Source organism: Piliocolobus tephrosceles, chromosome 8, assembly GCF_002776525.5.
Source record: "Piliocolobus tephrosceles isolate RC106 chromosome 8, ASM277652v3, whole genome shotgun sequence".
Lineage (NCBI taxonomy): Eukaryota > Metazoa > Chordata > Mammalia > Primates > Cercopithecidae > Piliocolobus > Piliocolobus tephrosceles.
In genome coordinates, this window is record NC_045441.1 from 50305968 (window position 1) to 50322777 (window position 16810).

General features: G+C 39.5%; 1 protein-coding gene across 3 annotated transcripts in view; it reads right to left on the bottom strand.

Moving 5' to 3' along the window:
* Positions 1 to 483: 483 nt before the first annotated feature.
* The window catches only part of PDE1C (phosphodiesterase 1C), a 579473-nt gene continuing 563146 nt past the window's right edge, over positions 484 to 16810 (bottom strand). For all 3 annotated transcript variants that reach the window (XM_023186040.3, XM_023186041.1, XM_023186042.1), the window contains exon 19: positions 484 to 2845. In XM_023186040.3, coding sequence (XP_023041808.1) covers positions 2676 to 2845 — 170 coding nt within the window. In that variant the 3' untranslated portion in view covers positions 484 to 2675. The remainder of the gene's footprint in view (positions 2846 to 16810) is intronic.

Below are 16810 nucleotides of genomic sequence, written 5' to 3' on the forward strand. Positions count from 1 at the left end.
GGAGTGCAGTGGCGAGATCTTGGCTCACTGCAAGCTCCGCCTCCTGGGTTCACGCCATTCTCCTGCCTCAGCCTACCGAGTAGCTAGACAAAGTCCCAATTCTTAACCACTAGTAAGACAGCCTAGTCTGGAATGATATAAACTAGTCTGGAATGATATAAACTAGTCTGGAATGATATAAACTAGTCTGGAATGATATAAACTAGTCTGGAATGATAAGCCTAGTCTGGAATGATAACACAGGTGCTCACCTACTGACTAACCCCTATTATGGGTTATTTATATTAACAAATTTATTTACTGGCTGTATAGGGAGGAAAAGGTTAAAAAATGAACTATCACCTATACAATAAGGAAGAAAATTGAAATGGATAAGTTATACTGTCCACTTTGACAAGATATTCAGGGCTGAACAGCAGCAAATTTTGCTAACATCTAACATCCCGGAATTTAAGAGAAGAAAATGGCTCATATACAAGAAAGTCTGTTAAAAGCATCTTTTTATTTGCTGTAAGAATATAATCTGCATTTCTATACAATCTGTCATGCAAAAAATATGGTAGGCATTTTATAAGCAATGCAAAATCTCAACATCTGTACATATGCTCCATTAAAATATTAGCAAAGGTTGAAAAAAACTCACATTTTAGGAGAAAGGAATACAGAAGGAGATTTCTTCCCCGGGAGCATGGCTTCCAACATCAAGAAGCACAGCCAAGAAAACATAGTCTCATTAAATTCTCAGTACCTAAGATGGAAGGTATTGACAGACAGATGGGGAACATTATTTGAGGAGGTTACTACTCCCATGGGCCTCCTCATTGTGTAGCCAAATGACTTTGTGCAGCAAGCACTAAAGCACCTGTCTATAAACAGGAATTACCTGTTGAGTTAACCTAATCCAGATGGAATAGACACTACCAGCCTGCAGACCCAGACACCAGTCAGGGAGTTAAGAATTGCAATCACTTCCTTAACAAAAAGTCACAATGATTTTTCTTTTTGTATGGCAATTACATTTCTCTGAAGTATCATCATAAAGCGTATTATAAATAAACTGCTCAATAGCATGGTGGGCACTAAATTCTGGAACTTGCTTAACTTGAATAACTGCGGTTTATTGGAAATGAACTGCAGGGAATGAGAGAAGGAGATGACACTAAACTCTTTACAATCAAGCCCTGAAGGTCAAGGGCATCTGGGAACAAACAGCTCCTTCTTTGTAGGGTTGTCCTGGAGAGTTCATCCTGATTATGAAATGCTCTTAGCTACTTTGGTTGTGCACCTATTACTGGCCAGGCTCAGCCACAGCAACCAAAACCTACATTATCATTAATCTTCAGTACAAAGTGCAGAGTGGGTATTATGAATCCTAGTTTCTAGTTAAGCAAATGGTGGCATCAAAAAATTATGCCATCTGACCAGGGACCTGCAAGTAGTTATAGATAGAATAGGATACAGATCAGACTGGCCTGAAAACAAACCTAGTTTTCTCACTGCACCAGGCTATTTCTGAAGAAATTGAAAGCTATCTCTAGTCTTGAGCCTTTCCTTGCTACTTCTGTGATTTTAGTCCCAAAGTAAAAATTCTAGGGAGAGACACAGAAGGGCTAAAAATGCCACCACGAAAAGAGGTGGGTTATAAAGCCGTGGATTCCACCAGCAACTGTGAGAGCAATCAGGACCCCAAGGGCTTTAGATATGTAGCATGCTGTGAAGAGGATCTGAAATGTAACTTAAAGGCATCTCTAGCCTAGTTTAAATTCTTGATTTTCAGTCCAGAACAATCTGAAAATAAAGAATTTAAACTAGGCTCAGAATTTTACACCCTCTTGGCCTAGGACCACAAAATCAAACTGACATCTTTTGCATTGACTCTCAAACCTGAAGTCTTTAAGGCAAGATTTTTAGTATCATCTACTATGGGTAGAAGTAAAAGATTAGAGGAAAATGAAGCCAAATGCATCTCCTGAAAATCTTCAAATTCTTAAAGGTACATGAGGTTATTGGGCATGAGGCACAATCTTCATGGGGCACACAAGTCTTTTTTTTTTAACTTGGATTTGCTTTGTAAGCGTGAATTCTGAAATGTCCATGAATATAACAATTCATCAGTCTTCTCTTCCTTTTAATATTTTTACATTCAGAAGCACAGCTTCTGTTTTGAATACATTTACTTTGATAGTTACATATTTACTTGAATTTTAAATAAGTGTATTTACATTTTAAATAGGTGTACTTAAAATTGGAAAATAAGTTTTTAGCAGTGCATTTCTTAAATATGATGATTATTAAACCAATATTCTTTTGGGGGCAAGTAACTTTTAGAGATGAAAAAAGTGGCAATGAGAGGAATTTTATTTTATTTTTTAAGTTTGTATCATTTTAATTTTGGTCCAATTTATACTTTTAGAGACCTATACCATAAAAACACCCCTCTTGCTAGTTTGTTGCTAGAGTCTGGGCTGATCCCACATCCAGAAATTGATGAGTCGATACAAGAACAACAAAGAAGAAAATCACATACAACTTTCATTTCACCTTGGTAGAGTCAACCAGGATAGTACCTGCCCCAACAGCCTCTAAGGTCTTGGAGGTGTGTCCTGCTGTGGCCAGTGGGTGCTGAGAAGCAGATAGGTAGACCCTCCTTCACTCCCTCTCTTCTTCCCCTTGGCCTATTTTCTGTTCCAGTTATGTGAGATGTTCTGAATCTTTTTCATTTTGATCCTCTGATCCAGCATCTTATATCTTGCAGGATGCTCATCAGTTTTCTTTGTGACTGAAGGTGCATAGGAGCTAGATGCATAAGCAGGGCGTTTAAAATGACGCAAAGGAGGCTTGATGACTGGAGGCCATGGAAAGGAAGACAGACAATGGTTAACCTCACCCACAACATGCCACAACCTAAATATTGTGAGCAACTTCCTCTAGACCCATTTGTTTCCTCCAAAACCAGGAAACAAGCAGGTTGGATTCTCCCTGGAAACCTTATGGCAGATAGATGAATAAGCACGTTACCACCTTGGTCATTCAGTTAAAATAAACAAAGGAAAGAAATTTCTAGAGATATACAGTGAGGACTGCAGTACATAAAGGTCCTTTGACAATGAATGGATGGGGTTAAGGGAGTGAGAGGAAGCGTTGTGGTCATTTCTGGGAACAGCAAAGCAAACAAGGTGAACACAGGTAGATCATTAATAGCATTTAGTATTGTATGTAAGCTTTTAGTGTTGGAAAGTGGTACTCAATCCCCAAGTGCTAATTAAAAGTGCATCATTAAGAAAATATTTATAAAACACAGATAAAGATTTTGTATTCAAAATATAAAAAGAATTCTTAAAGCTCAAGGAAAAGAAACAACCCAATTTTAAAATGGGCAAAATACCTGAGCAGACTTCACACCAAGGAAGATACATGTGCCAAATAAGCATAGGAAAATATGCTCAACAACTTGTGTCATTAGAGAATTTCAAATTAAAACAACTATATGCTACTACACACCTATACAATGCTAAAATCTACAAAAATTGACAATACCAATTGCTGGCAAGGATGTAAAGCGATGGGAACTCTCATTCTTGCTGATTGGAATGCAAAATGGTACAGCCACTTTGGAAGACAGTTTGACTATTTCTTATGAAGTTAGACATAGTCTTACCATGCAATGCAGCAATTGTGTATCCTAGGTATTTACCCAATTGATGGAAAATGTATGTCCACATAAAAACCCACACATGAATTTTTGTAGAAGCTTTATTCAAAAGTGCCAAAAGCTGGAAGAAACCAAGATGTCCTTCAATAGTTGAGTGGATAAACAAACTGTGATACATTTATACAATGGAATATTATTCATTGTGATAAAAAGCAAATTAACTATCAAGCTATGCAAAGACACGAATGAATCTTAAATACATATTGCTAAGTGAAAGAAGTCAGTCTGTAAAGGCTGTATAGCATATGATTCCACTTATATGACATTCTTCAAAGGACACAACTATAAAGATGATAAAAAAGATCAGTGATTGTCAGGGGTTTGGAAAGAGGAGGGATGGTTAAATAGGTGAAGCACAAGGAATTTCTAGGGCAGTGAAACTCTTGCATACAATACTGTAGTGGTGTATAGATGACACTACACATTTGTCATAACCCATAGAACTTTATAGCACATAGAATAATCCTTAATGTATGCAAATTTTAAAAAAACCTATTTAAGAGGTCAGAGGAATCCTAGAATGAAATGCAAACTGTAACAAGACAATGTAAATGCATTGCCAATGTAGGAAACAACCTCACTGAAGAGTCGGGGACAAGATGGTCATCAAAGTAACCTTGTATATGAACAGAATCTGCAGACTAAAGGCCAAAGAAGCTGTATACAAGCACCCTATTCTAGTTGATAAAATTGTTTCCCATGGGGCTATTGGTTATCAATTCTCAGACCACTCTACCTGTATACTGGAATTCAACAATTATGTAAACAAAGGGTGGATGGTGAGAAATGTTGGAGGAGGTTAGAATGGTCCATGTGGTAATGAACTTGGAGATATCACTATGAATTAATATTTAGCTTAACAGAGATACAGGTGATTGTATATAAAAATATTTATAGATATGTGTATGTACATGAGTTGGCATTCACACATATATTTTCTTGCTCTATCAGCTGAACGGGGGGGTCTAGGACCGATGAAGTCAATACAAATCTAGATGTCTCAGCAGCAATAAGCACATCTACTACCATGATCTTCATTTTCAAAGGCATTTGCTAATAGCAGAAACCAGGGCTTCTTGTAGAAATGACTGATTCTAGAACTAGGACACAAAATACACAAGAAGCACCTGAAGCATCTTGTAGAGCCAGAACATTTGAAGTGTTCAAAAAACAAACAAACAAACAAAACAAAAATACAATAGACAAAGGAGCCCTGAATGAAAGATCTAATGAATGACCAAAATTGAATCAAATTGAGCAACAGAATAAATAAGACAGTATTGCATTATAACCCAAAGTGTAAAATAAATATCCATGAGTCCACGCTGACATAAATAAATGATGGAATAAATAAATAAATAATTGTGGGAGAATAGAAAAATATCTTATGCATCTTATACAGGAGAATTACAAATAATTTGTATACACACACTTCCCTTAAGGAGAAGGAGCCCTTGGTATGGATTGGACAAAGTGACATCCTTCCAAAACGTACAGACTAAAGTATGAGACAAGCCGGGCGCGGTGGCTCACTCCTGTAATCCCAGCACTTTAGGAGGCCAAGGCGGGCAGATCACTGGAGGCAGGGAGTTTGAGACCAGCCTGGCCAACATGGGGAAACCCCATCGCTACTAAAAATACAAAAATTGGCAGGGCGTGGTGGTGCACACACCTGTAATCCCAGCTACTCGGGGGGCTCAGGCAGGAGAATTGCTTGAACCTGGGAAGTGGAGGTTGCAGTGAGCCAAGATGGTGCCATTGCACTCCAGTCTTGGTGACATAGCAAGACTCCTTCTCATAAATAAATAAGTAAATAAAAATATGAGATAAAAGAGTAATTTTATAGTATGGAAATCTAGTAAACATGACTCTACCAGGAGATCAAGGTTGACACCATTAGTATGTGATAAAAATTAATATTTTATGATGAAAATAGAACTTTACCTCTGGAGTCTTCCTCCCAAAAAATATGTAACCCCATTCTATAATGAAAAATATCAAACACATTCCAATTGAGAGATATTCTACAAAATACCTAACAGGTATTCCTCAAAGCTGTCAAAGTCACCAAAAATTAGGGAAGTCTGAGGAACTGTCACAGCCAAGAAAAGTCTAAGTAAAGCTGATGACTAAAAGTAATAGGTTATCCTGGATGGGATCCTGGGACAGAAAAATGACACCAGGTAACAACTAGGGAAATTTAAATAAAGCAGGAACTTCAGATAATAATAATTAATAATAATAAGGACAGCATCAAATCTGCAGATCTAGACACAGAAGGTAAAGTACTCATTGACTTGTCCTCCCCCTGCTCCCCTCTGCGCCAGCCCCCTCTTCATCCCTTCTAGGTTCTGCTGGAAAGTGTTTGGTCAGTGAGATAATGTAAACATGAATAAAGGTGAAAACAAGTCAAATGATCATCAAAAACAGATGACATATAATAACCAGGTGAAAAGTGCGAGGAAACAGAGCCAGTTGAACCCTTGCTCACTGGCTCTCCCTGGAGGCTCCTAGACTGTCACTGAAAGAGACAGTGCAGGAGCAGGACACACAGTGGATCTGCTGGAAGGGCCAAGGTCGGGGACACATCTGTCCAATGCCTGAGGCTTCGTTGTGAAAAACCAGCTCTACACATCTCTTCCAATAACAGGGACATGCATGGTGCTTGTGATCAAACAAAAGATGAGAAATAACTTAAATGAACAATCATAGGGAATTGGCTAATTCTGGTCCATTCTTAGAATATGCTACTGTGATACTATGGAAAGATGATACAGGTGACTACTAACAAAAATAGAGGTTCATGTAATAGTGTTAAATGAAAAAGCAGGATTATATTATCTAACCTCATTACTATTAGATATAAACATATGTGCATAGGCAAATCTGGAAGAACATACATTTAAATCATAGCAGTGGTTATCTCTGAGTAGCACAAACATGATTATTTTATCTCTTTGTTTGTTTATACTTTCTAATTTTTCATGATGATCAAGTTCTAGTCATGTAACTTTTTAAAAAAGAAACATACTAGTAAAAATGTTGTTCTATAGAATCATCTATCAGAGTTATTCTACAAAATCACACCTGAGAGAAAATCAGTAAAAGCAAGTTCACGTTGGACCTTAGTACTAGACATCTCAGACGAGCCATAGCTGAGTACACTTTTCACAGCCTACAGATTAATAGTTATTCACCCACTTCTTAGAGTACCTATTGTGTGCTATTGATATAACAGTGAACAGAACAGACAGAAATCCCTGCCTTCATAGGGCTTCCATTCTAATAACATCCTCCGAAACTTTTGACTCATTCACAGAAGAAAAAGGTGTTCAGGTATAAATGATGCCATTGCTACAAGCTCCTTGATATCCACGCTAACTTTACCTATTGCAATATCCTAACATAAAGTAAAGAGTTGCAGCAAATGACTCTGTTGTGGCATAGTAATATATATTCTTCTATATTATTATAGGTTTGTTTATTAGATCTCAGAGTGCTTAATTCTGTTTCTTAGGGCAAATAAGAAATTATGGCATCAAATTCCCTAGAAACAAACATAAAAACAGTGCTATTACCCTGAAGAATGGTGTAGAAAGGGGAGAGGGCTTCAGCTTAAAAGCGGATTGTTGCAATGTCTGGGCCGGCTGATTCACTGCTCTTCAAGTCACAGTCCCTCTCCGTATTCATTCTATTTTCACTACTCAGCAGGAACTCAGCCAAAGTATCATTGAATTTCCCACTTCTCAGCATGAAGAAACATTTACCGTTTGCTGGAATTCTGACTGTCAGAACAAAACCTCTCCTTGCCACTGGAGTCACTGCAAATAGAGTTGAACCTGCTGATAGAGATCGGCTCCCCACTGAGTTTGTGGAAATACTTATATGGCTGCTGTCACCCTCACTCAAAATGTGGGATAAAGGAAAATTTCGTACATTGCTGTTTTGTATGCATTCATTACCTTTCCCCTCTGCAATGGATTGTGACTTGGTGACAGAGCAAAACACCCGAGCCAGGCATGAGGGCACCATCTTGCATTTAATGTGGACCATTCTTCTGGGGTGCTGGTGTGGCCTTCTGAGGGTGCCCTCATTCATTGCCTGACTATACCTAAACTATTGGAAGGGTCTGACCCTCCTCCTTTCAATGACTGGGCACTTCCCACAGCTGAATCCAACCAGTCATACAGCTGAATCGAAGCAGTCATACAATCCCCCACCCCTAGTGGAGAAGAACCAAACCTGGATCCCCACCCCCACCACAAGTAAATGGTTGATTATCAGCAAGTTAGACACTTCTTCCCCTTGGGATACTTTTTTTTTTCTCTTCTTTTTTATTATACTTTAAGTTCTAGGGTACATGTGCACAATGTGCAGGTTTGTTACATATGTGTACATGTGCCATGTTGGTGTGCTGCACCCATTAACTTGTCATTTACATTAGGTATATCTCCTAATGCTATCCCAAACCCCTCCCCCCCACATTAGGACCCGGTGTGTGATGATCCCCTTCTTGTGTCCAAGTGATCTCATTGTTCAATTCCCACCTATGAGTGAGAACATGCAGTATTTGGTTTTCTGTTCTTGCGATAGTTTGCTGAGAATGATGGTTTCCAGCTGCAGTCATGTCCCTACAAAGGACATGAACTCATCCTTTTTTATGGCTGCATAGTATTCCATGGTGTATATGTGCCACAGTTTCTTAATCCAGTCTGTCACTGATAGACATTTGGGTTGATTCCAAGTCTTTGCTATTGTGAATAGTGCCACAATAAACATACGTGTGCATGTGTCTTTAGAGCAGCATGACTTATAATCCTTTGGGTATATCCCCAGTAATGGGATGGCTAGGTCAAATGGTATTTCTAGTTCTAGATCCTTGAGGAAATGCCACAGTTTTCCACAATGGTTGAACTAGTTTACAGTCCCACCAACAGTGTAAAAGTGTTCCTGTTTCTCCACATCCTCTCCAGCACCTATTGTTTCCTGATTTTTTAATGATGGCCATTCTAACTGGTGTGAGATGGTATCTCATTGTGGTTTTGATTTGCATTTCTCTGATGGCGAGTGATGATGAGCATTTTTTCATGTGTCTGTTGGCTGTACAAATGTCTTCTTTTGAGAAGTGTCTGTTCATATCCCCTTGGGATACTTTTAAAAATTCTGGCCTCATTTCTTAGAACAATTATCTTGGAGAAAATGATCCTATTAGTGAAAGAAGATTTTGACAAAGGCACATATCTCAGTACAGAGCTTGAACTTGGGAAAGTTATTATCTATGTTACTTTTAAACATGCTTAGAAAAACAAAAGTTCAAGTCAAAAATTGACACATCACCATCCTTTATTTTACAATTATGCTCCATGTTTGATTTTCATAAAAGCAATGCTCTTTTAGGAGTTTTAACTCTCAATTGTTTAATTCTTTTTCATAAACATAACAGTTTCTCCCGAAAAGTGTCTATGATTTTCTCCCCTTTCACTGCCACAACCAGTCTATCTTTTGTTCTCTCTCTCTCGCTCTCTCTGTCTCTCTCTCTCTCCAGTCTCTCTTTCTCTCTCTCTCTCTCTCTGATCATTTTTCTTGGCGGCTACTTTTTTGTTTTGGTATGGGAAACAGTTGCACAGAATTATTTTTCTCCAGGAAAGAGGTTCAAATTTATTAATATATCAAATACAGTTGTTAGGATTATTTATATTAGTCTACTGGAAACCAAAGTGCCCTTCATCAAAGCTGTGTAATAGGTGTGGTTGGGGGGGAGAAGATTTCCTCAATCAAATTTAACTGAGTTAAAGTTAAACTAGTGTCTTTATACCAGGACTTACCAGTACCTTAAATAATGCTAACATCTCTTTAGAATCCCTGAGAACTGCCAATAGCATGTAGTTTTTCTCAATTTTATTTGGCTAAATAGCTCCTTTTTATCAAGGGCATCTTACAGAGTGAAAACTCTTTCAGAAAAATGGAATTAATTTATTATCACATCATACTATATCAAGTCATTAACCCAGTATATCCTGTTATTTTCCACTAAGTGAGAGCAATCCAGAGAGAACAGTCACTAGTCCTCATCCACCCTTGGGTCTGGCCTCATTCCCTTGAGTTCAATATGATTTCCCATAGTACTGGCCCTGGTTCTTTCAATCCACTGTGACTTCAGTGTGACTTTTGGAACCCCACACTGCAGTGCAGTAGTATCTTCAGGTGGAGGTTTTCTGAACCTCTTCAGGTGAGCATCACCTCAAATGGCAATAATCTGGTCTACTCGGAGCTTTTGAGTAAATTCTAATATTGGCAGCTTTGCTTTTAAACAAAAATAAGTGTTGGATATCTGTGTTTTTTCTCTTTCAAACATAATGCTATGATATGACCTTGGGAAAAAGCATTTCCTCCTATAGACACTTTCTATCTGCAATGTGTACACAGAAACACACACACACACACACACCCAAACCACATATACTAAACTAACAAAATCAGAATAATCATTTATTGCCACTTAAATGCTATTTAACATGAAGGGAAAAATTCTACTATACATTCTGTTTCTAAAATCAGTACCTGTTTGTCGTAGAAAGCCCTTATAAAAATGCACAAAAACCATCCAGGAGTTTTGAACTGCAAGGGACTGGAATGTTAACGTGAGCTCCACTGAGGATGGGACAATATGAGAATTGAGCCTGTGATTTTCATTTCAGGAACCGCTGTGGTAAAATCATTATAATAGTTGACACTATGTACTGGGCACAATGATAAGAATTTAACTTTGAATCTTTACTACAATCCTATGAGGCAAGTACTATTATCACTCCCTCTTTGGGTGAGGAAACTGAGGCTTAGAGAGCTAAAGTAACTGGCCAGAGTCACACAGTGAGCACAAAGGAGTCTTGAATCTGGATTCATACACGTGCAATCTGAATTCAGACCCTTCCTCCTATCCTCCCGTATTGCAAATAATCTTGTACCAAAATGCGGAGTAAGTTTTAGTAACTACCAATAATAAATTAAAAGAGTCAAGTCGAAAATTGTATCTCACTTATATTATTAAGATTTAGGTATATACCTGTATGATATATGGGATTCTTAAATACCCTTGAATAATCAATAATTTTGAAGCAATAATCTTGCTTCCCAGTAAACAAAAGTAAGTCATCCCCTAACCCCACTTTAAAATAGTTTGTGGCAATGGCTCAGGAAGTAACTACATTAAGGTCCTGATTTAAAAACTTCTCTTAAATAACTGCTTTCATCTTTTCCCTCCCTTCTACCAGGATGGAATATTAACAAGTATTCCAAAACTTAAGGCCAGTGGAGTCTAGCCAGACAAGCTTCAGGACTCTTTAACTTGGTGGTTCTCAATCCTGGCTGCATATGAGAACCACACAGACAGCTTTTAAAACTCCTAGTGCTCAATTTGTACCCCAGATCACTTAAAGCAGAATCGATAGTAGGACTAAGCCTTCAGGAATTGTTTAAGCTCTTCAGATAATTCTACTGTGCTGGAGTTTGAAAACTACTGTCTTCGTCTCTCCAATCCTCTTGTTCTTCATCTTCCATGAGCTCATTTGCAACTCCTCACCGTCCTTGGAAGCTGGCCAGATTCAGTTCTGGCTCTGTCCCCACATGACTTGGACACTTTATTTCAGTTTTCCATTTTTAAAAATGGAAATAATAACACTCACTTCACAGGGCAACGGTAAGAATGAAAATAAATCATGCATGTGAAAGCAGCCAGCACAGTACTGGCACATAGTAGGTGCTCATTCAGTATCAATTTCCATCCTTTCCTCAGATGAAGACATTTAGGAACTATCTAGATTTGCAAGTGCCAGGAAAATTTAGTAGCAGCATACCTTCCCAGCTAGGGAATTTATTTGCCTCTGTAAGACATAAAAGCTTTATAGTGAGGCCACGTTGATAAGAGCCCTTCCTTTTGTAGAAATACAATTTGGCAACTTTAACCCAACCAAAAAATTACTTTCATGCCATGTGCATTAGATGTAGTGTCGTCTAAGGTGGTAATCTATTCTTAAACTCTTCAAGGTATATTTCATATTAAGAACTAGAATGATTAAGCCCATTATCTACATTTTTTATTTTTTTGAGACGGAGTCTTGCTCCGTCACCCAGCCTGGAGTGCAGTGGCACCATCCCGGGTTACTGCAAACTCCACCTCCCGGGTTCAAGTGATCTCTCACCTCAGCCTCCTGGGTAGCTGAGATTACAGGTGCATCCCATCATACCTGGCTAATTTTTGTAATTTTAGTAGAAATGGGGTTTCACCATGGTGGCCAGGCTGTTCTCAAACTCCTGACCTCAAGTGCTCTGCCCATTTCGGCCTTCGAAAGTGCTGGGATTACAGATGTGAGCCACCAAGCCTGTCCCCATTATCTACATTTTTAAAGACCCAGATTCTCCAAGGACTTTACCTCAAGAAAGTGAGAATGCTGAATTATCTGTGGCTTCCATTTTTTCATCACACAGAGCAAAGAACACAGGGGACAGGAAGCTTGCAGTCTGAGAAGCTATTTAAAAGGAGCTGAGCTGATCCTGCCTGAACCGAACCACTACTAGCCTGGTAAGGAAAGACAACCCAACCAGCATTTCCAGATCTCCAGAGGGATATGCATCCATAGAAAACAGATAAACCATGTAATTTTACTACCTTCCATGCAACCTGAAACTGTTTCTCCCACTGGTGGTTCTCAATCCTGGGCACACATCAGATTGCTTGGGGAGCTTTGAAAAGTACTGATCGCCAAGCCTTACCCCCAGGAGTCTCTGAAGTAATTGATCACCCTGGAGTGGAGCCCAAACATCAGTATGTTTGTAATGCCCAGTTATCCTAATGTATAGTCAGGCTTGAGAACCACTGGCTTTGGGACTGAGTTTGTTTTGAGGGCAATTTGGTTTATACTTTATACTGAGTTTGTTTTGAGGGCAATTTGGTTTATACTTAGAAGGATGCTGGGGCAGTCAACTTGCTCCCTGTTCCTGTTGTCTGGGAATGCCCAACCCTCAACCAGGTGCTAAGATTGTAGAAACACAATTTAGCAACCTTAACCCATGGTATGAGAGAAAATTACTCTCATACCATGGGCATTAGATGTAGTGTTGTCTAAGGTGATAATCTATTCTTAAACTAAGAATAGATCTAAGACAGGATCTTAGTGCTAAGGTCTGTGACAGGAAAACGAGCCCATGGACATCTACTTTTGGGAGAGGTGGGTGGTCTTATGAAAAAACCATGGGCTTGGGGCACGTCACTGGGCTGAGCTATTACTAGCTGTGAAATCCTGAGTAAATAATCTGTTCTAGAACTCCGGGTTTGGTTTTCTTTCTTCCTTTTTTAAAATGAGAATAATAACTGCCTTCCATGGTTGTGGTGAGGATTTTAAAGGAAATATAAATGAGAAAATGCATATGCAGTACCCATGTGCCATTGCACAGTACACAATGCCCAGAATGTTGTAGGTATTTGGTATATAGCCATCATTTTTACACAGCACAGGAAGATAAAAGGTCATCACTGTTGTCTCGCGATAGAGCCCTTCCTGGTGGATCTTCTTACTACAATATAGAAAAGTCATGTAATTCCCCACATGATGGGTTTTATTACATGAAAGATCTCACCACACAATGAAGAGATTAACTCAATGAATTTATTTGTGAATATTTGGCAGAGAATACACCACTTTGATTCACAAAATACCAGTTATCTAAAATATGCATTTGTGAAAAAAATATACATAAATATACTTAAATATTTTTCCTTTTTTTTTTTTTTTTTTTTTTTTGAGACGGAGTCTTGCTCTGTCGCCCGGGCTGGAGTGCGGTGGCCGGATCTCAGCTCACTGCAAGCTCCGCCTCCCGGGTTTACGCCATTCTCCTGCCTCAGCCTCCGGAGTAGCTGGGAATACAGGTGCCCGCCACCTCGCCCGGCTAGTTTTTTGTATTTTTAGTAGAGACGGGGTTTCACCATGTTAGCCAGGATGGTCTCGATCTCCTGACCTCGTGATCCGCCCGTCTCGGCCTCCCAAAGTGCTGGGATTACAGGCTTGACCATTCTGCTACCTGAGGAAACCACTTTACTCAAACTATGTGCTATTTTAAGCAGAGCAAAAACAGCTGGCCCACATTCTAAACCATTTAGGCAATGCAAAAATATGGTGGTTCATTCAGTCACTTTGTTTTTGTTTTTGTTTTTAAGACAGAGTCTTGCTCTGTTGCCCAGGCTGGAGCACAGAGGCACGATCTCAGTTCACTGCAACTTCTCAGGTCCAAGTGATTTTCTTGCCTCAGACTCCATAGTAGCTGGGATTACAGGTGTGCAACACCACACCCGGCTAATTTTTTGTATTTTTAGTAGACACAGGCTTTCGTCGTGTTGGCCAGGCTGGTCTCGAACTCCTGACTTCGGTGATCCACCCACCTTGGCCTCCCAAAGTACTGGGATTACAGGCGTGAGCCACCCTGCCCAGCCCATTCAGTCACTTTGAGTAATGCCTAACCATTAAGAACAAAGAGTGCTGGAAATCCCAATGGGAAGTATGCCTTAGATAACCAACCAAGATGGAAGGAGTTCCAGTCCCTGAATTTTAATCTTGAAATAATTAGAAAACTGTCAAGGACATTTCTCATTCTTAAGACACTTTGCATTTATTATGCTGAGTCATGATAATTATTTGAGTCACTCATTGGAAACCATTCCTGAGTCAGTGATTCCCTGGACTTGCTGGAGCTTCTTTGTGCTTTATTCCATAAATAACTCAATCCTGCCTATCAGCTTCCTGAGGATAGGGATGGAGCATATGCATCCCCAGAACTTAATCACAGTATTAATTGGTGGTGAGAAATATTTAATGAGTGAATAAACGACTCTACCTCACACTCAGTGACCTTCATAAATCTTCCATTTACTAAAGAATAAATGAATCACTTTGAATATACACAAGCTAGAAATGATGATTGGGATCTACAGATCTGAATATATCTCTCTTTCTTCAGCAGTGTCTTGATATTTAGATTTTGGTGCCCATGTTTGCTTGCAAAGAACGTCAGCAAGTTCCTTTCCTCTCAAGCTTTCAAGTTGAGTCCTTTGTTTTACACAAATGCTAAAATCTTAGCTCATATCTACTGGTCTCATGATAATATGGGGAGGCAATGAGACATAGCTTTTGAGCCTTCCTTCCCTGAACAAATAGGTGAAAGGGGAGGAGTAATTTAAGTGAGGCTGGAAAAATCGGCTCTTTTTCAAACGATAGCTTCCTATCAAATGCCCTGTGACCTCATGATTTAATGCTGAGGATATAAAAATAGACTAAAAATGAACTCCCTCAAGGTGATGATCATCTTTAATTTTCTCATTTATAATGTGGTTATAAACTTTCCCATCATTAATGTGGTTCTTTGTTTTCATTTTGTTTGTCTTGGCATGATTCTAGTTGTTTCAATGGAGACATATTTTGGATATAATGCAAGCTAAGTCTTTTGCTGGATTTTTCTCAACAATGTGTGCATTTTCCCACTTGTGCTTGAGAAGATTGGAAATGTAAGGCTATTCAGAAGCTCCTATGTCCTTTGTTCACACTAACAGTGGCCAATTCCAGAAGAAGCCTATAAAGATACATTTCTTCAAGGTGACAGAGCTCCTGCATAACAAAGCTGGATCAAGTGGGATAGGTTTTGATCCAGTCATAGTAAGGGACAACTGCCATCCTTCAATCAACTCATGTAAAAGACAGTTGCAGAGAGAACACTTACCAGAGTCTTCACTTAAAAGATAGTGCAGGATCCCTTCCACACCCCAACAATGTGCTTGATATTGGTACATGGTGTTTGATCTCACTCCCAGGCAGAATACAAGTGCAAAAGAAAAGTGGTTACAGTGAGGACTATTAGGCATCAGTCTTTAACCATTGGCAATGACTTTCACAGAAAAGAGCACAGGCCTGCCCCTTGCTAACTTTGGGTAAGTTATTCATCTTTTTGTGCCTCAGTTTCCTAATCTGTGAAACAGAAATAATGGTACCTCCCTTAGAGGGTTGTTGCGAGGATTCAATGACATAATACATGTTGAGGACCTAATGTTGTCCCTGGTATTTGTAGATATGCAATGCATGTTAAACTATCTGTGGTTGGGCCGGGCGCGGTGACTCACGCCTACAATCCCAGCACTTTGGGAGGCTGACGTGGGTGGATCACGAGGTCAGGAGATCAAGACCATCCTGACTAACACAGTGAAACCCCATCTCTACTAAAAATACAAAAAATTAGCCCGGCGTGGTGGCGGGCGCCTGTAGTCCCAGCTACTCAGGAGGCTGAGGCAGAAGAATGGTGTGAACCTGGGAGGCGGAACTTGCAGTGAGCCGAGATCGCACCACTCCACTGCAGCCCAGGTGACAGAGTGAGACTCCGTCTCAAAAAAAAAAAAAAAAAAAAAAAAAATCTGTTGTTAAAAGCCTGTATTAGGGAGATCAGAAGTCATCATTTCTTGAAGTTAATTACTCAGTAACTTACAATACATATAATATTTTGCTTTGGTAAAAGAATCATAAGCTTCCTAAAATGTCTTCAGACCTCAGAGCTGGTCCGGTCTCTTCTGAGGAATCCTCTGGATGGACATTTTATCCATAGTCTCCTAAAACAGGACACACAACAATGTCATTGCAAGCCAGCTGGCATCTAAATACACAAACTCTTTCTACAGCAGGCAGTGGAGTTGAGAAGCAGAGTCACATCTACAGAGCCAACACTACCGTGCACACTGGAGGAGCAATCAGCTATCTGCATGGAAGAATGACTATGGTACCGTACCTTTCCATTCAGTGATCACTTCAGGAAAGTAAGGTGATGGAGATGCCCTGGGGAATCTGCTCAGAAGTAAGTCACTGACTAGTCACTATCATTAGCAGTCATGGCTGTTAGCAGTGCTGAAGCTCTGGACCACTCCTCCGGTGAGAGCCAACATTTCCCCAGCTTCCATCATGGATGGCCCACCCACGAAGCTTGACTGGGTTCCCAAATTCCCTTGGGGCAATAAATAAAGTTGGCTCTAGGAAAAATAAATGGCTGCAGGTGCAAGAGTCACTTTGCTAT